This window comes from Prosopis cineraria, unplaced genomic scaffold (assembly GCF_029017545.1).
Source record: "Prosopis cineraria cultivar Desert tree isolate PC_DT_omini unplaced genomic scaffold, ASM2901754v1 PC641, whole genome shotgun sequence".
Classification (NCBI taxonomy): domain Eukaryota; kingdom Viridiplantae; phylum Streptophyta; class Magnoliopsida; order Fabales; family Fabaceae; genus Prosopis; species Prosopis cineraria.
In genome coordinates, this window is record NW_026555966.1 from 23,248 (window position 1) to 45,226 (window position 21,979).

Here is a 21,979-nt window from a genome sequence, read left to right on the forward strand (position 1 = left end):
GCATATCAATTAAAAATAGATGTAATTAGGCAATTTAACACATATATCCCATAACACTGAGCCACAATTCACAAAACTAATAACCATGTGACCGGGCTTGCCACAAAATACCATATCATGTTATCCCATAAAAATATAACACAGGGTCACAAAAATAACAACCATGCACCTTTAACACATGCCGGACCACAAAACTAACAACCATATGGCCGGACTTATATGCATGATCAGATGCCAACCTTATATCCTCCTGTTACCTCCAACACGAAACTGGTGGCTATCACGTGGCTATGTCTTTCATGGACTAACCCAGCCTTTCACTTGTGAGAAGCTACCAGGTCAGGGTTAACTCAGTTACTTATGTAATCTGGTTTCCCCCAATACTAACAACCATGGGGTGTCATACCCCTAATCTAGCCTCCTCATAAACCGGTAGAGATTAGTTAAGTTCGAGTCCCTCATAGAATAAGTGAAATAGTCCTGAATCAACCATAGGATAAGGGCCACCTCCCTATTCTAACGGTCAGTGCCAAGGCTAGTTCCCAATTTCAATGGTCACTGCCAATATCACGTAGATTTCAACTAATCTATTCCTCTCCCTAGGTGAACTCCCGCCAATGATCATGCTATTCACATTCCTCATATAATATGCATTTTAACAATCAATTCATAACACATGAGCTTACATAACACAAATATTCCACAATTTGACACATAATTCATCACAATTCCCCACCATAGTAATAAATTACAATCAATTTCATAAAACACTAAGGGTGACAAAGTTAAGGTTTTCTTTCCAAAACCATTTTATAAATCAATCATTTGCCAACATGCACCATCAATTTAACTTATAAATCATATTTCACAAACAATTAAAATTCAACTATAAAGATTAAGTTTCCCCCAGTTACCTCAAACTTTTGAGAGGTCAAAGGTTTACCCCTTACTATACCAACTTTCTAAAGCTTTAACAAGCTTGAATGGTGCCAAAACGAACCTCTATGCATCCAAACCACAAGAATATCATCATTGTCTAACTCTTGAAATTTTATCAACATAAAACTCCACATATACTACTTTTAACCAACTCATAATCAATACCCTCTTATACCCAATAGGCAAATTGGATTCCATTAATGCACATTATCATTAATAACACCTCAGACATCTTTAATACATATTAACCTCTCCCAACTACCTCATAAATATCACTTTTTGGATAATAAATGATCCCATGGACCAACCATTTTTAAAATCATCAGTGTGGTGTTCCAATACATTAAACAACTCTTATTTAACTTATTTTAACCAATAAAATTAGACCCATACTCCTATGGACCGACAATCTATGTCCCAACTTAAACCCTACCATAAACCATTACTAATAAGGGAGAGAAAGGAAGAAGAAGGCACCATAATCTTACCTTGGGTGTTTGGGGGTTTCAATCTATCAATAATGGAACCAAATGTTGTGTCCTAGCAGAGCTAAAACCAAGCTCTTTATTTTCTTCCTCTTTTTCTCTTCTGTTTTCACACAGCTCATGAACTGATTTATCTGATTTCTAGTTGTGCGCCGCAGTGCACGATGCCTTCTACCATGGCACATGGCACAAAGGAGCCTGTTACGTTTAAATTGTCTCCATACGTCGCGGCAGACCAACCACGCACTGCGGTGGTGGCATAAAAAATAATTCTTTACTTTTTCATCCTCTTTCCTTGCTCGAGTGGCCCGCCATCGATCTGGACCCACTTCTAAGGCTAAAATCACAACAATTATGCCATGTTAAGCCCCTCTGGCCACACACCTCATTAACTCACCAACTACCCTCATTAGGTTAATAAATCAGGGTTAAAATTTTTTTAGATGTTACAGAGTACGTAGTGAGACATGGGCATTAATCACCAAACTTTGAGCAACAACCTCAAGTCACGATTGTGTTTGAGCAAAGACCTCAGAGGTGCCTTAGCATAGGAATACAAGAGAAGAAAAGAGATGTAGAGAGAGAAAGGGAGATAGAGGTAGGGGAGAGGAGAGGAGAGGGAGATGGTAGCCATATTTGGACGTTTGGTCCTAAATGTAACTGTTTAAGGACTAAAATGCACCACTTTTAAATATAAGATTTAAGTTGTTATTGGAAAATGATAAAAAAATCTCTTTGAATTATATAAATGATAATTTGGTCTCTTGAAAGTCATAAATTCACTAAAGTCTTTAAGGACTTTTCTATCATTAATGAATTTATATAAATGACCAAATTGTCCTTATTAAAAATAAAATAATCACAAGTTTTTTTTTAAATAATCATAACTTTTCTTTTTATATTCACAACAATGTAACAACAAATTATAATTTTACAAGTTAAATTCTTGATATTGTTACAAGTATTGGAAATAACAAGTAATGATCACAATTTTTGTTTAAATAAGGTTAATGAGCAAAATAGATCATGAAGTATTGCAATAAAAGTGCCCTGAACCCTAAACTCTTAAAATGTGCAAAATAGACCTAAACTTTTAAATTCATAGCAAATTAAACCCTATTATTAACTTTTTTTAACACAATTACTGTTCATTTGTTAATTACCACCGTAGACCCTAATCTATTACTTGAGTAGCATCTTGAACCTTGAACTTTAAAATTTTAAACAAATTACCTATACCATTTATGTATAGAATGTTGATTATTATATAGATCAAATTAGCCTTAGTATAGTGTAACATCCTAAATTTCTAATCTTACATTAATAGTTAATTAAGGATTGAATTAGTGATTTAATACGAGGTTAGGATTTTGGATAATGAAATATTATTTTGACTCTTTGGGATGCTATATGAACATATATGAGTAGGAGAACGGCATCCCGAAGCAGAGCGTGTGAGTATAGTGAGGATTTTCTCACTATGCCATGCGCTGTGATTGAAACTTGGTAAATAAGGATGTGTCTACTCGAGAAAAAAAAAAGAGGGATCAAGAAAAAAGGGGTCATGCATGAAAAAGAAGTGGATCTCTACTAAGGCAATGAGTTTTGAGAAAAAGGACAACATTTCTGACCTGGTACTTATCGGGAAAGTCTTGTACTACCTTAACCTCCAATTCTGCCCTAATTTTTCTTAATTTTAACTATTGAAAAATTAAATTCAGAAGTTTTAAGGAGTTTATTTCTTACCTTATAATAATAGACAGATTCTCTGGGACTAAACTAGTACTTTATCATTGGTTTGAGTCAAAATAATAAAGCTTTAAAGCTTTAGGCTCAATTTGACCTAGCTTAGAGAGAGGGTAATGAGAGAAACCTAATTAGGTAAAGGTTAGAGCTTGTGTTAAGTGGTAATTGGTTATAATACGCATGAATGAGCATGAACAAGGAAAATGTTAGTGATTAGGTGCTTGATTGTTATAGTTGGTACTTTTTGTCAATGATGAAATTGACTTTAGGTGCCTCAATTATGTAGATTCTCATGTGTGATAAGTTGAGTAGTGAGAGGAGTGAGTAAGGTTGAGGAAAACACAAGTAACCCTTTCTTGCGAACAGAAAGGTTAAAGTAACCATCTAGTTTATTATGTTTATTAACTATTATAACTATGTAAAAGTAATTGTATAATTGTGAAATTGTGGTTTTGTCAGTTTTTATACATGATTTTGTATTGTAAACGATTTTAGCATGAAATTGATTTGTCAAATGGGAGTTTAATGATCACTAGTTTAGGTTGATCTATATTAATATATATATATATGTGTGTGTGTGTGTGTGGGGTATAAATTGTGCAAAAGTATTGAAATGTGTGTGAAAAACACGATCATAGGGGATAGGAGTTTGCCCAAGATATGTATGGATGTGTGTGTATGGAGATGGGTCTAAATAAATCCATATGGTCGGACTAAAACCATAGGACATCCGATGTAGCATTTTACAGGCTAGTACCATAGGTAATCCGGTACGGCAATATATTGGGACTATTATCATGGGACATTTGGGTAATCTGGCAACTCCCTAATACCCATTAGGGTGCAGTTAGGAGTCAACAATGCCTCTATCACACGTGTGTGACGTGAGGGAAACCATAGTTCGTAGGTAGAATAGATTACCTTTGGCCCAGTGTTTCTACTATCGAAAGTGTGCTCAGGTCAATAACTAATTGATTTAATAGAGACTATGGTTTCATGTTGAGGAGTTTTGGAGGATCGGTAGATAGATGATCATGTTAGTGTATTTAATGTGTGAAAAAGGGCTTTTAAAGAGAAAAGCTATATTATGATAAATATATATATTATACTTTGATTTCTTTACTTTAACATAGTTATTTGTGTTGATGGACATTAAATGAGCTATATTGGTTATTGAGATTTTGATATCACCTGTGGTTATTTACATTTTTCAGGTTCCGATAGTAGTGGTGTAAAGGAAAAAGATTTGGGCTAAGAATAGAGATTTCTCTAGAAAGCCTTTATAAGAATTGGTGTAATGACTTAAAATATAAGTTGTATTTGTATAAATATATAAGTTGCCTTAGGATTTGGGAACATGTGCATATTATTATAAATGTTTATTTTGTTTGGGGTTGTGGATTCCCTAGCCCAATGTATATGTGTGTACATGATGAAATGGCAATGTGGGCTAGTGAATGTGTTTAAGAGTGTGTGAAAATGTGATATGTGTGTATTTTGGACTTTGGCCTAGTGTGATAAGGAAAATGAGAAAGAAATAAAATTATGCCCAAACATGTGTGATGGGCAGTTTATGAGCCAAATGTGTGTATATGTGTTGTATTGTGTATATAACTATTCAATCAAGTGATGTTTGTTCATTTGAATGTAGTCAAGGCCCTATAAGTGACTAATGACTTTTGGTTTCATTTGGTGATACTCAAGTGGTAAATTTTTACTTAAAACAGTTAAAATGCACTTGGGTGTCTAACTTTTGAACAAAATATTGGATGGAAATAAAACTAGTGTCATTGGTTAGAATATGATACAAGCTTTGTTTAGGAACTTGAATCACTCCAATCGAACATCGGATACAAAATCAACATACGTCTGAAGTTCGTACCAGAAACTATCTTTTGACAGCAAAATCTAGTAAGTATGCCGCGGCGCATGTGTCAACAAAAGACAACATGCCACGGTGCATGGCACAAAGTATGCAACTGGGGTCTCTATGCCACATACCACAATGCATGTGACACAAGCTGCGGTGCATGGCCTACTTTTTGTGTGAATTGTGATGTTTTGAATTGCTATTTGATGTGTTTATGTTTAATACTTCCATTGTGTGCTATTTTGAATAACGTAAATGGTTTCTATAAAGTGATTTTGAAAAGTTTTATATTAGGATTTTAATGCTTTTAAAGATGTTTTATTTGATTAGTAAATTACGTAGAGGGCCATATGGTAATGTCATTGAGGGCATTACACATTGCCTACTGCGCTACATGCATCATTAGCCATGGCGAATGACCTATAATTTTGTGAAATGATATTTTTTTGCCCCCTTTTTTTATGCAATGTTTTTTAAAAGATTGGTATCTCATGCTTTCGTATATTCTATAACTCTGATTTAATCTTATTCTTAATAATATTTATTTATTTAATGGTGAAAACTTATGATCCCATTTTAAAAAAATTTAAGTATTAGAGAATTTTAATTAACTAGTTAAAACTTAAAATACATTGCATTTGGAAAACATCACTAGTGCAAAAATCATTTTTTGCCACAGTTAAAATGCATTTTTGGCGACAGAAGATGCAGTGTAGTAGAAAATCATGTGGTAGTAAATAGACATTTTTTATCACAGTTCAAAAAAAAATTGTGGCGAAATATAATATTTTTTGCCACAGGTTCCATCTGACCTATGGCGAAAAATATAGTGGTGAAAAATATAATTTTTCACCATAGTTGGTCTCGGACCGAAATCTTTCGCCACAGGTTTGAGACCACCTGTGGCGAAAAACACAGTAGTGAAAAATATAGTTTTTCGCCACAGGTGGTCTCGAACCTGTGGCAAAAGATCTCATCTTTCGCCACAGGTCTGAGACCAACTGTGGCGAAAAATTATTCTAGAGCTCATTTATGGCCACAGTTCTATCAACAACTATCGCCATAAATGGCTTTTTACCACAGTTAGTGTAACAACTGTGGCCGTAAATACAATATTTTTTTACTCGTACACTTATATCTATATATATACATTCCCTTACTTACAAAACCTGCATTAATTAAGAAACAGCAGCTCCAAAGACCAATACAAATATGTCTGGTACATAAACTAAACTTACATTTCCAATACAAAATATCTAGAAAGTTTCTACTCTAATCCTGTTTTCTAAGAAAAAAACTAGACCACAAATTGCGTATATGTCTCAACTCTTGCTTAGAATATAGCTCTAAACTTTGGAAGTGCTGCAAATTCAATAACAATATATGTATGAATAATAACTCAAGTATATGGAAAACTTTATAATTATAAATCATTATTTATAAATTATTACCTGATCAAATGAGTGAACAATACCTTGAGTGATGATTTTATACATCAAAATCATCACATAATAACTGCATTCTACACTATAAAGAAAATAGAAATAATTAGATTCATTAAACCAATATTATAATCTTCATTCTAATTAAGGAATAAATTTGAAATACTTACTTGCATTGGTACAAATTTGATTTCATTTTTTTTCTTGTCAACCATTCCCGCTAATTTCCAATATGTCGCTAAAGATCTATTTATCAAATATACACACTTAGAAAATATTAAATATATATTATTAATAACACAATGGAATTATTTAAAAACTTACAATTCAATTAAAGACTTCATGTCATCGCTTACTTTCCTTTTCAGTGAACAAAACCAGTATATAGTATTTTCATATGGGCAAATGACAGGAAGCATCCAACGATGACTATAATATATTAATTTATATTAATATCACATTATTAAGAAAATATTTTTATAAATTGAATGATGAATTTAAAATTTGATACCTCTCAATAATTTGTAAAAACCAGCATGTCTTCTTTTGCTTACACATCGTCTTTCCAATATAAGAAGCTTTTTGATTCACTTTGCCAATGGAGCTTAAAAATGGAGATAAGAACCCATAATTCTCATCAACACCGAGTTCAGTACATATCTTGTGAAGGTACCTTTGATAGTTAGACATATGTTAGTAATAAAATAAAAATATCAAATATTAATTTAGAAATAAAAAAGAATACTTACATGATAAAAACTTGAATTATTGACAAGTCCAACCACTCAAAAATAATGAGGTCACTAATATCTTTTCTGGAAACTCTAAAAGTAATAGGCTTCCCAACAATCTTTTCAATCACGTTAATTTCATCAAAAAATTCATTCATGTCAACCACTACTAAAGCCAATCATTTCAAATCATCTTACATCGGTTGGGGATTGGAACCTAAAGATTCTTTTGATTGTAAGAGTTCCTATAATTAACATATAATAAAAATTAGAAATACCTATGTTATTAATTAAAAAAATAAAAAATTATAACATTTTCATATCTCTTCAGTAACTTGTCGAACTAGCTTTTTCAACCAAATAATGAAATTATGTTGAGCTTGTCCTATTGTTTCCACCTCCTCAGTAGGAAATAGTACAGGAGCATTAGCATCCACAACCTCTTCAACCATCAACTTTACTTGGTTATGTTGTATCTGTTGATGGTGGACTGTAGTTGCATGGTTATACACCTTTCCATATGCAACTACTCGTTTGCCATGATCCTTCACATAAAGTATGCATGGCATTCCTTGATCTGATAAACTAAGATCACACACAGGCTCTGTAGCACCACCATAATTCGATGTTTGTTGTGGTTGCATTTGCAAATTACTAATCATTGATTGCATTTCCATCATCATGCTTGACTTGCATTTCGCTATCATCATTTGCACTTGTTGGATTGGTACAAGATTAGAAAGTGGAGGTCCAAAATATTGTCTTATACCCATACCTTTAGGAACCCCCCAACACGGCCGGAGTGCTCTTCACTCCCTAAGGTCGTGGTCAATATGTCCTTTCTACTAGTAGACACAAAGGTACCCTCAGATGATGCTTCTGTAAGAGCATCCTGGAACATGCAAGCAAGTAGAAATTAGTGTAAATAATAAATTTCAATTATATGATTAAGATATTGACTGTAAAAATACTTACAATTTTCTCAGCTACTTCTCTAACCTCCGGGGAAATAAACTCTCCCTTTTTATTCATCCATCCTCTCTTCTATGCTTGAGCACGATTAACAGGAGATGGAGGAGAAACTTCTTCAATATTATCAACTTCCGCCGCTTGTTTTTTAGCTTCCCACTTCTCTTGATTCATTATATCATAAATATATGCGTACCCTCCTTGAGACATAGTATGGTTGTATAGATTTTTCTTTCGACGCTCTTGACCTTTTTGACTTTTTTCCTATTAACAAATAATGAAAAGAATTTGTTAAAAATAAATCTTCACTAACATTAAATAAATTGTCATATTCTTCCTTTACTTACCAAAAACTTGGGATCGTGTCTATTGTGAACAAATTTTATCCACGTGTCATAATTAATAAATGGATATTTCTCCCAAAGTTTTTCTATGTTGGCATCATTATCACTATCATCATTTTCATTGCCATTTTTAGGAAAGACATATTTTCCAGTAAGCTTGGATTTAAAGTCCCTCTATCGGTCCCCAGCATACTTTAACCACTTGTCTTTTAAAAATGGAGTTTCCTTGATGTCATATGTAATCTACAAAATAAACATATCAATAATGAATTTAATAACAACATATATTTAAAAAAAATAGATATAACATATAGCAATAGAAAATACCAGTATAGATTCCCAAACATTGTTTCTGTCACTTTCATTACATCATCCCACTCTTCCTCCAAGATGTTGATTTTTTGACATGCCACCAAACCCACAAAACTTTTAAATATGTTTCCTTATTTCTTATCAATTGGTTGGCCATTATCATCAAAATCAAGATGGATTTTTCCATGAATTTGAGCCAACTTAGTAAGTCGTATGGCCCCTCTTTTACCTCTTTTAGAATTTTTTTTATCAGTTATTGGATTCTCCATAATTTTCCTAAAATAAATAAGATAAATAAAGTCAGTGGCAAAAAATATAATAAATTTAAATTAATGTAAAAATGAAAGTATAAAAAAAAAATCAAATAAATCAAAAGAGTCCTATTATATTCTATTACCATTATAAAATATTTTAGTTCTCCCATAAACCTTGTCATGATCAGTTCTAACATCATATATGTCATCTTCATCTTGCACATCCAATAGGGGCGGGGTTGGCATAAAAGGAGGAATCTCTTCAATTCAAAACTCATTTCATCATTCTCACCATGACTAAGGAGACTTTTTCCTAATAGAACCACAGATAACCTCTTATCAGCTGGATCAGTGACATAAAAAACTTGTTTTGCATGAGTTGCCATTATAAAAGGCTCATCCATATGTTTTGCCTTATTAAGATCCACTAAAGTAAAACCCAACTTGTTTTCTTGAACACCATTCTTAATATCAACCCATCTGCACTTGAAAATAGGCACCTTAAATTTAAAGTAGTCAACTTCTCATATCTCTTCAATGACCCCAAAATATGATGAGGATGCTAATATTGGATTTTCATCTTTTGCACTAGAAAAATGAGTTGCTTCAGCTACTACCATTACCCCACTATTTTGCATGGTGCTATTGTCATCCTGTATTTTTGTGTAGAATGAATATCTGTCAATGTCATATGCACTCCAAGTAGTAACATCAAAGCCAGGCCTACTAGCTAACCATCTTATTGCTTCTGAAACATTAGACTTCTTACGATCCTCCTTTACCTTCGCCTTAAAACAGAGTAAAAAATGTCTATTATGCTCACTTAGCAACCATTTATCAGCCTTTTTAGGATACTGATCTCATAATTCCATTTTGTGTACATCCAAATAATCTTGCATATCATTAGTGTTATTCAAGATGTAAAAGTGTGCTTGTTGCATTTCTTTATGAGTCATGCGCTTTACTTTCATGCCTCCTGTCCCTTGCCCTTCAACTCTCACTCCCTCATGGCGAGATTCGGGAACACCAATAGATTTGACTTCAGGTAGGTATTCAGTGCAAAACTTGATAACCTCCTCAGAAACATATCTTTCAACAATAGAGGCTTCTGAACGATGGGGATTCTTCACATAGCCTTTACAAATTTTCATATACCGCTCAAATGGATACATCCAACGTAGATAGACAGGACCACAAAACTTTACCTCCCTCACTAAATGTACAATTAAATGTACCATGATGTCAAAAAAGGAGGGAAAAAAATACATTTCTAACTGACATAAGGTAATGACAACATCATTTTGCAACTCATCTAATTTCTCAGAATCAATTACTTTATTGCAAATTGTGTTGAAAAAGACACATAGTCTAATGATTGATTTTCTCACCTTTTCCTCTAAAATATCTTGAATGGCTACTGGTAACAATTGTTGCATTAGTACATGCCAATCGTGAGACTTTAAACCAACTAATTTTAAATCTTTCATTGATACAAGGTTCTTGACATTTGAAGAATATCCTTGTGGCACTTTAACACCATTTAGACACTCACAAAAGCTTCTTTTCTCTCTCTTAGACAAAGTATGAGGAGCTGGGATCATGTAAGTCTTCTTTCCTTCTGCTCTTGGACCCAAGTTTGTTCGTATTCCCATGTCAAGTAAGTCTAGTCTTGCTTTAACTCCATCCTTGGTCTTCCCCTTTATATCTAACAGTGTTCCAATAAGATTGTCACATATATTTTTTTCTACATGCATCACATCAATATTATGTCTCACCTCAAGGGTGCTCCAATAAGTGAGATAAAAAAAATTGACCTCTTCTTCCATGGATTCTTTTAAGCTTCCTTTTTCTGGCTCTTACCAAATACCACATTAATGTCTTTGACACGTTCATAAACCAAGCTTGCAGTTAATGGCTCTGGAGCTTCATCATACTCTTGATAGCCATTGAATGATTTCTTCTGCCTATGATAAGGATGGTCTTGTCTCAGGAATCTTCGATGACCAAAATAAACTGTCTTCTTTCCATATTTTAGTTGTTGATGGGATGTATTTTCTTCACAGATAGGGCATGCTTTATGCCCCTTCACATTGTATCCAGACAAATTTCCATATGCAGGAAAATCATTTATTGTGCAAAAAATCATAGCTCGTAACTTGAAAAATCATTTCGATATGAATCAAACACATCCACACCTACCTCCCACATCATCTTCAAATCTTCAATCAATAGTGCTAAGTAAATATCTATATCATTTCCTGGTTGTTTAGGGCTTGAAATCATCAAAGACAGCATGCTATATTTATGTTTCATGCACAACCATGGAGGAAGATTATAAATCACTAACAGAACAGGCCACAAGCTATGTTGACTGCTAAGATTGCCATAAGGATTCATGCCATCTGTACATAGTCCAAGCCTGAGATTTCTAGGCTCATTGCCAAATTCAGGAAATGTTTGATCAATTCCTTTCCATTGTGAAGAATCGGCTGGATGCTGGAGCATGCCATCAATTTTTCTCTCATCAAAATGCCATTGCAAGTTCTTGGTCTCATTTGGATTAGCGAACAAGTGCTTAAACCTCGGTATTATAGGAAGATACCACAATACCTTTGCTGGAGGCCTCTTAGTAATGGAATCATCACTACCGTCTATTTCTTTTACTTTGTAATGTGATGCCCTACAAACTGGGCACACATCCAACACTTCAAAATCATTTTTGTACAATATACAGTCATTAGGGCAAGCATGTATCTTTTGGTATCCCAAACCTATTAGACATAATATTTTTTTGGCTTCATAGTAACTACTTGAAAGTGTGTTACCCTCGGGAAGCATCTCTTTCAATAATTTAAGCAACACTGTGAAACTCTTATTGCTCCACCCATATCTGGCTTTCAAGTTGAACAACTTTGACATCGCTGTCAGTCGTGTATATTTTGTACACCCTGGATATAAAGGAGTTTCTGAATTAGTGCACAAGCTATCATATTTGTGCACCTTTTTAACAGCTTCAATGCCAATGTCACATAACATATCCTTTATTTGATCACCAAAACCCATATCATCATTCTCAACTTGTGGTGTACTACATTTTCTAGATTCACCATGCAATACCCACTGTCTATATGTTTTGTAAAACCCAAAACAAATTAGGTGATCCTTAATCTCCATAGAACTTCGTCGCAACCCATTCAAGCACTTAACACAAGGACAATAGAACAATCCTTTGTTATTAGGAACATTGTTCTTTACAAATTCCAAAAATTGATCTACCCCCTTCTCATATTCATCACTTGTTCGCAAAGCATCTATCTAACTACAGTTCATCATTACCTATTGCAAAAAAGCAAGATCTTATCCAACTACGGCATCATAACAATTTATAAAGCGAGATTTTTGAGACACTAAATCCTTCAATTCTATCAATTTAATGTTACTAAAATGCCAATTTCAAAAAATTTTAAAAATATTAATTATTCAACTACAAATTAATTATACTAAACATAAAGAAATTAATATCATGAAAATTTAAAAAAAAAATCAGCAGCATAACAACTTGTAAATTGAGATTTTCCTGGGCACTGAACCTTCAATTTGTTCAATTTAAGTAAACCACGATTGATATTTTGATAATTATCAACTCTAATCAATAATTAATATTATAATTTATGATAATGGGGTTCACAATTCATCCCAACAAACAAACTTAAAAAGAAATTAATTATACTAAACCTAAAGAAATTAATATCATGAAAATTTAAAAAAAAAATTGGCAACATAACAACTTATAAATTGAGATTTTTCAAGCACCAAACTCTCAATTTGATCAATTTAAGTAAATTTTAATTGAAATTTTAAAAACTATCAACTCTAATCAACAATCAATAGTATAATTCTTTGAAGAAAAAAATTTAAAAAACTTAAAAAATAACAAGAGGCAAGCTATAATAAAAAAATAAACTAATTAAGTAATAAATAATTAATTAGTAACAATCCAAATTTAACCCAACAAATAAACTTAAAAGAAAAAAAAATAGTAGGAAAAGAAAATAAAAAAATTGTAAAAAAAATAGAAGATAAAAATAATTAAGTACAAAAAGTAACTAAAAAATTGCCCAAAAAAAAACCTTATAGATGAAATCTGGAAGAGATAGTAGCTGGCGACTGGAGAGGCAGAGAGAGGAGCTGTGGGAAATGTAGTTGGAGGTGAACTGTGGGAAAGGCAACTGGACGGTGAAGCTGTGGTGCTGGAGAAGAAGACGAGCTAAGGGGAAATGAGCTGAGGGGAAAGAGCTAAGGATGACGGTAGCGACGACAACTGAGGGAAACAAACTAAGGGAAATGAGCTGAGGGAAATGAGATGAAGGAAAGGGAGAATGGGACGAAACCTGTGGCGCTGTGGCTGTCTCTAATGAAGATGTTTGGGTGACTGTCGCCGAAGATGTCTGAATTTTAGACATAATTAATTATGTTTGAAATTCAGACATAATTAACCTAAATTAAGATAAATTAATTTCAAAAATACTTAATTAATTTAATTTATTTAAGAAAAATTAATTTACCTAAAATAAGAAATACTTAATGAACATAATTTATTAGAATTATATTATTAATTACTAAATTTTATTTTTAATTTATTAAAATTAAAATTTTTAAATAAATAATTTACATATTTATGTCTTAATTAATTTAATTTATTATAGTTATTTTTAAAATTAATTATATTTAGGTAATAAACAATTGAGTAATAATTTACTTTAACTAATTAATTAAATTAAATGATTTAATTTTTTAAAATTAATTAAATTAATTTACTTTAACTAATTTCATTTATGGAGACAGTTAATCTTAGAACTGTGGCTATAAATGAAATACATGAGCATTTAATTATGAAAAAGCCACTTGCACATATATTGCCACAGGTTTTGAGAAACTATGACGAAAAATGTGTCATTAAAATTTTATTTTGCACTAGTGCATTGCAAAAAAAGGGGGGGGACAAAAAATGTCATTTCTCACAATTACGGGTTATTCACCATGATTAATGATGCGTTCACCACGACAGATCACGCTAAGGCTAATTTGATTTACATAATAGTCAACGTTTTATACATAAATAATGGGGGTAATTTCTCAAAATTTCAAAGTTTAGGGTTTATAATGTTACTTGCATAATAGTTTAGGGTTTATAGCATTAATTACCAAATGAACAGTAGAGGTAGGATTCAATTTGTTATGAATTTGAAAGTCTAGGATTCATTTTGCATATTTTAAGAGTTCAGGATCCAAGGTTTTTTTTGTGCAATACTTCAAAGTCTTTTTTGCTCATTAATCCTTTAAATAATCATAACTTTCCTTCTTATATTTATAACAATGCAACTGTAAATCACAAGTTCGTGTGTCAAATTTTTGATATTACTACAAGTGTTAAAAATAACAAATAATGATTACAAGTTTTGCTTAAATAATCACAACTTCAATTCTTATATTCGCAATTATACAATAATAAATCACAACTTCACAATCAAATTTATGATATTGTTGCAAAGACAATTTGGTTATTTGTATAAATTTATTAATGATAAAAAAATTACTAAAAATTTAGTAAAATTATGATATTTTGAGAAACTAAATTATTATTTATATAATTCAAAGGGATTTTATTATTATTTTCCTTGCTTATTAACTAGTTACAATAATTTAATACCTTTTCGATATTAAAAATCCTAGTAAAAAAGTTGTTTATAGAATTTGTTATTCTATGTAAATTAAGATATGAAAAAAAAAAATTATCCATTGAGTTGCTATCTAACTTTTTATAGTTTGTGTAAATTTAAATTAGTAATTTTGTTGCACATTCCATACCCATCTTTTATCCTATAGGTTTCACATTAATTATTTGTTTTTCATTACAGGTCTTGCCCCTACCTTTGTTTTTCTTTTGTTTTAACCATGAACCCACATTCTTTCAATTTGTCTAACTATATAAAGGGGAGAATTTTAATTAAAGATCATGGAAGAGACTTAATTTAAGGTGGATCCAAAAACATTTTGAAATCTTACTTCAATCCAAGGGAGAAAAATTAGAAGAATTTTAATAGTTAAAAGAATAAAATGCCCTTCACATGTTATGCAAAATTACTAGTTGTTAATTTTTTTTACTATACTTGTTAATTTATCTATATCACTTGTAAATTATATCTGTTTGTCAGACAATCAGTAATATTAGTTGTTAATTTGCTAACTTTACTTGTTAATATACCAACATAAATTGTAAATTATAAAACCTGTCAGTAATTTACAATTGATGTTAGTAAATTATAAGATCTATCAGTAATTGACAACTGATGTTAATAAGTTAACAAGTAAAATTAGCAAGTTAACAACTGATATCATGTCTTATATAATTATTAATATATCAACTCATGTAATTTACAATCCGTATTCATAAATTAATAAGTCAAGTAAGAAAATTAACTAGTGATTCTGCATAACAGGTGAAGGACATTTGGTATTTTCACTGTCAAAATTCTTTTAACTTTTCTCCCTTGAATTAAATTGAAATTTCAAAAAAAAATTTGAACCCACTTGAAATTAAGTATTTTCCCTCTTGCTTAACTAAAATTCTCCCCATGTAAAATGACCTATAAATAAATTAAAAAAAACAAAAGACATGACATAAAAAGGCAAAAAGATTTCTTTAAAGAAAGAAAATTTTGATGGAGGTTGAAGGGTCACTATACAAACAGCTGTTCATGAATGAATGCATCAAACTTCACTATATACTCCCTAGATAAAAATATCAGTATTGATAACTAATTTACAATTTTAAAAAATGTTAGTTGAAATCTTAATTTCTTAAAAAAGTTATATCCTTATAATTTTATCCTCATTTTGTTTGGCCAAAAATTTTACTCTCATTAAATATCCTATATAAATGCTTTAATAATAATAATAATTAAAATTTCAATGCATTGTTTTTTTTCAAAAAGAGTAATAAATGAAGTAAGGATAGAGTTGAAAAAATAATTATAAAAGTTATTCAATGTTTTATATGTTGAATTTTTGATCAAATGCCTTATGTGTTAGATCAAGCAAGGCTTCTAAAACATGCCCAATAAAAATTATAAAAGAAAGATTACATGTACAAGAAGGAACCTCATTGTATATCAATGTTTTGAAAACCAAATTGGATACTAAACTGAAAAGTTCAATGGTTTATAGTTCACATGGTTCAACTAAGTTAGACTAATGATCAAATTGGTAATGTAATAATTAAATTAAAAAATTATATATATATATATAATCAAAATATAAAAAATAAATATGAAATTGTTACTTAACTTAAAAAAATCAAATATTTTAAGTTTATCATGAGTTAACAAGTTACATTATACAACATAATATCAAATGAATAAAAAAATTGATCATTTCCTAAAACAAATTCAATAAAAAAAAAGTTTTTTTTAACAATCTAATTCTTTAAAACCGGATCCAGTTCCTAACTTGATTCTAGTTCCCAGTCTGACTGCCAGTTCAAAACGGTCCAACCCTCAAAACAATTTTCACATATTGATCAAACCGGAATCCAGACTGGTTGACGGTCGGATTAGTCCAAGCATCTGGTCTGGTTTTTAAATCACTATTGAATATTATAACTTCTCTGGGTAGCCATATCATTGTATTTATTTCTCCCTCAATTGAAATTCTGCATCATTCTTTCCTGCCCCGTTGTTGCTTTCATTAAACAACCTTTCTGCTACGAATATACATTTACTGGTCAAGCTAACATATCATACAAGTTAATATTACAAGAAATTTAGGCAATCAAACCCTCACCCATTTTTTCAACTGCTTAAAGAGATGCCTAATATGTTCCATTGTGTTATTCAAGAAGTAATGGGATACGTTTTATTGGAAGTCTTCATACAAAGAATTCCAAAAAATTGCACCGGTGACTCCACTCTAAATGATGCCTTCTGTTACACGTCGAGGTACTGCAGTGGCATGAACTGAATAAAATGTTATTATGGGCTTTTGAAGAACGACAAAATTCAACAGTTCCAAGCCGCTTTTTGCAGCACTTGTTTTATCTTCTTCGCTGATGCAATAGTTGGCCCTCTCATCTGCACATAAAAAGGCACTTGAGTCAAGATAAAGGTCAATAGAATATGTAGACATTAATGGAACCATGCTTCATATTCGATCATGTTAATAAGGATGTGCATGTACCTGCACATACCTGGCATAACCTCATCAAATCATGGACGGATATAAACTACTAAAAGCATCTTTAGCAAGTCATCTTCATTTGAAAACAAAATGTCTTCACCGAATCATTTGCTTACCTGAGATCTAATGGTTAGATGAAGAATCCCACCAACTTCTGATGACTGAATTGATCGTAAATCCAAGTGGAGATTCCTAAGTGCTTCCATAATTTTCATCACTGCTCCTTCTCTCCATGGATGTTTCATTTCAATCAGAACTTCGGTGTTGCTCAAATTGATAATGACGCTACTAGTAGAGCTGTCATTTAGGGCAACTGAATCATTTTCTTGCCATGTTTCTTTAACGTCACATGCCTTTCTCTTGTTATTCATTGGCTTCATGCCATTATCAGTTTTGTTAAAATAATTATCAGAAGTCCTCTCTACCATATCTTGAGGTGTTCTTTTAGCTCTGGTTTCTAAATCTATTAGCTCCCTACATGCTTCCAACTCTCTAATCTTCTTCTCAAGCTTTCTGAGGTATTCAATTGCCTTGTCCAGTATTGAAACTTTGTCATCCTGTAAGAATGGCATAACGAATTAACTTGATAAGCTAAACGCAAGTAAAAAAACTTGGGAGTGAAATTAAAAGGTAAAATACAACTATTTGTTCCTATAATTTTAACATATTTTGATATAGGTACTTGTACATTTTTTCATTGTTCTAGATCCTCTAGTTTTTCCGGCCTGCAACCTTAGTTACTTTATTTTTAAATCTGTCCAAAGAGACAATGATGGATCACTAACCATGTTAAATATGTTGATTTGTCACTAACGGTGTTAATAAGAATGCTGAAGTGTTAAAATATCAAAGAAAGTGAAGATTATGCCCGATAGAATGAAAGAAACCAAAGCTTGGTCAAACATACGAAATCAACTACTTCAACATGCCACCTCAACAAGATTTTAACACTTCAGTATCCTCATTAGCATTGTTACTGACAGGTTAACATATTTAACACTGTTAGTGCCATATCATTGTCCCTTCGCACATATTTAAAAATAGAGGGATTAAGGTTAGAGGCTGGAAAAACTAAATGGACCTAGTATAACGAGAAAAAAAAAGTACGAGGATCTATACCAAAATATGTTAAAACAATAGGAACCACTAATTGTGTTTTCCTAAATTAAAATTACCTTACTAACTGAAGGAACCATTGATCTAAGTGTTAGAAACCTTTCATTTAGTTTTGCCCTTCTCCTTCTTTCTGACAATACATGGTTCATACCAATTTCATCAACCTCTGGTCTCATTTGCTCTTTGTAATCATTTTCTTCTTGACACTCAAGAAGCCCATCCATATGCATCCGAGGAACTTCAAGCAATACCTTTTTCAACAACTTCTGTGGGGTTCCTCCTTTTAACATTTGATAACTCATTGACCCTCCTTTCTTGTAACTAACAAAGCTGGATTCCTTATTACTACTTTGAAAATGTGCTCTAATTACAGACTGGTCTGAGTCTTTTAGAACCGCAGAGAGAACTTTTCGATAATGCCAACCATCATTTCGACAATTCTTTAAGGTCATTTTCGTTTTATTGCACTCCTGGTGGTCTAGCACAGAATGGTCAGTTGGGTTTTGATCCTTAGGACAACAGGCTATCTTTTCAGGATCAGCCAGAGTTTGAGAACTACAGTCACTAGAAATCATGGAGTTATGGGCATCGTTACAAAATTCGTCATCCCTAACTTGCCAGCTATGGACCAAAGAAGAACCACCATCTATTCTTTCAACCACGTGTGTCTCATCTGCCAGTTGGTTTGCTTCAATCGCACTCAAACTATTGGGAGAAGTTTTATTGTTTACAGCAGATCCCACTTCTGGTAATTTGGCATAATAAGCACTGTGGCCAAATGCTGCAGAAGTAATATCTTTATTATTTCTTGTTTTAAATGCAGATCCAGACTTACTGGCACCCAGAACATCCAAGAAAGAAGTTTTTATACGTTGAATGAGACTGAGGTCTTCTGAGATCTTCACAAAGAATCAGAAACCAATATGGGAAACAAAATTATGATACTGAGAAAGCATCCAAGGGGGAATATGACTTGAAGAATAATATTAACATCAAGGAGGAAATTTACCAGATCACTTGTCCCGAGCTCAACTACACCTTCCAGAAATGGGAAGCATGCCACCGTCTGAAAGTTAAGATGAAGAGAGCATGAATGTCAGTGTATTAATCGAATTTCTATTGCTAAATTCGAAGTAACTTATATTTATTGGTGTTGGAATGCGGTCCGCCCTTGATGAATTGGACCAAATAATCAAAAGCCCCCAAACCCAAAGCAATTAATTAAAATTGGGTAAATTACTAAATTTAAATAATTTAGAGTTATGGGCTACAGGAAAGTTAGTGGAGCAGTTATAATTTTGGTTTTAAAATTATGTAACTACCCATATTCTAATAGCAGTATATGGAATAGTTCTTTCCTTTGGCCAAAAAAAAAAAATGGACCGTGAGTCTCTTTCCCCGCTACCCTCTCTTTCTCTCTCAAAAATATTGTGTATCTATTGTGGAACTATATCAGAGATTCGTAGCAGTAATCAAGGATTCCTGTGTGGTAGGAGAGGAGCCTTATCGTCACCGGAGGTATGTTTTCTAGACCTCAGATTTCGACAATTGGTCTTTGTCTTAGGTATGGAACTTGTTAATTGTTTGGCAAATACTCATTGCATAGAAGAGATTCTAGGACAAAGACTGTTGTTGCGTGGCAGGAAAATGGACTACAGCAGCCAGACACTGTTATTTTCCTCTCTGTTCAGGCCGGCGTAATTAGTATGCATATTGTAATCCCCAATGCTTAAACCTTAAACTGTACTGATAGATTCAATACAAGAACTGTTTTATCTTAATTTCTTTCAATACTTCTATAAAGCACTAATCTAACAATCGATAAGATGATAACTTGGTATACATATATCAAGCTGGTTGAGTAAAAATAATCAAAGAAATAGAAAAGATCAACACGGTACCTGAATTGATGCACTCTGCTCATGAGAGGAGACAATTGTCGTCAGTATCGTCATGGAAGAAAGATCAAAACCAATGAAAAGAAGGCATTTTTAGAATACATACATGTTTCAGATACGCATACACCATATTTGACGTTTCAGTCAAAAGTAGAAAAAAATGAACGAACTCGAGAAATGAAATCCTACCTTTGCAAGCAGAGAGCGACTGAAAATTCTACTATCACCAAAAGGGGCATTGTAAACCCAAATAGGTTGGTCATTTGCCAGAGTTCGTCCAGGTAATCTATAAACATAGATAACAAGAACTGAAGATACATAGAGTAGACTATATCCCCACTTCAGTTCAGACAACAAGACAATAGAACACCACATAACGATGAGAAAATTTGAAGATGCCAAACTTAAAAGAAGAAAAAGAAATGGAAAGCGAGAGAGATTTTACCCTTGGCCAATATTGAACACAAAGGACATGCAAACCAAGTAATACCACTCAGTATCTGTGAGATCTTCAGGGCTTAGCGCAGTTGAAGGCCCTTTTGTTTGTTGTGTGGATTCTGCAGTTGCGAGGGACTCAAATAGCTCTCTCAACTGTTCACTCCTCTGCAAACCTATTTGATCAGACCTAAGTTGTACTGCCTGACTTGTTTTCCGAGTCTTTATGTCGCCATTGTAATATCCCTCACCCCATTCCAAAACCCTATAAAGCACAGGCATATAAGCAATCACCAAATAAATAACACCATATGTGTTGTATGTGACAGAGATTATCTAGAGCAAGACTGTGGGGCAAATTCTGGGATATTATCAAACCCAAGATCTCTCCCATAGACTATTTATAGGGCTCATAATGTAGGAATATAAATGTTAGGAAGTACCCGGGTTGGCAACTAGAAGCAGACCAGAATATTGCATAGCTCCACTGGATGCTCCTCACAGCCAAAGCAAGTTGTTTCTTCTTCATGTTCTCTGGCACCATCTTCTACTTTTGCAGTTACAAATCAGTTGTTGAGTAATCAAATCGATATAAATTACTTGATCAACATGTAACGCTATATTATTTGGGCATCATTATCGATATCTCTGCTGGTTCAAGAGCCATTCATACCATTACAGCTCATAAGCGTAGTCCAGTAAGAAAGCATATGTTGACTTAACCGCAACCCAGGAAAAGAGAGAGACGATACCTCATGATGCATTGGAAATGGATGGCCATAATGGATTGCTTATTTTAATGCTTTTCACCATTTTTAAACAAAGTGTTCACTTCAATACGAAGGAAAGGTTAGGAACAAGTATGTTTCAAGCTTTTCGATTTTACAAGTGTGATTATTAGAAATTGACTTGTAACTATAATGTCTGAAAAGGAATCCAAATAAAGTTAGAATTTCATATGGTGGCCTTACGGAAAGATGTGAAAAAAACTGAATACATCAATGTGCTCTTTGGCTAAATCGTCACTAAAATACTCGGTAGTGTCAACATTCAGCTCTCAGACTAGCAAGAAAACAAGTGAAAACACATGGAATATGGGTTTTCCTGACCCAAAAAAAGACACATACGCCTGGGAACCTACACAACACACCACCAAACCTTTTTCTTTAAATTTGGCTGGCAGGCTAAAAGTAAAATTACAAC

The 21,979-nt window shown here is 32.7% G+C and overlaps 1 protein-coding gene across 2 annotated transcripts; it reads right to left on the reverse strand.

Moving 5' to 3' along the window:
* Nucleotides 1–16,811: 16,811 nt before the first annotated feature.
* On the reverse strand, nucleotides 16,812–21,597 carry LOC129297880 (transcription factor EGL1-like). 2 transcript variants are annotated; one of them, XM_054936220.1, is made up of 9 exons: nucleotides 21,220–21,597; nucleotides 20,787–21,041; nucleotides 20,531–20,627; nucleotides 20,345–20,359; nucleotides 19,453–19,509; nucleotides 19,315–19,342; nucleotides 18,503–19,224; nucleotides 17,444–17,884; nucleotides 16,812–17,221 (listed from the first exon to the last, which is right to left on the reverse strand). In XM_054936220.1, exons 1-9 carry the CDS (start codon nucleotides 21,318–21,320, stop codon nucleotides 17,150–17,152), a joined length of 1,788 nt encoding a protein of 595 aa, XP_054792195.1. In that variant the 5' UTR covers nucleotides 21,321–21,597; the 3' UTR covers nucleotides 16,812–17,149. The 2 variants fall into 2 exon arrangements, with proteins under 2 accessions (XP_054792195.1, XP_054792194.1); XM_054936219.1 differs by having other exon boundaries at nucleotides 18,503–19,342; nucleotides 21,220–21,596.
* Nucleotides 21,598–21,979: the final 382 nt, after the last annotated feature.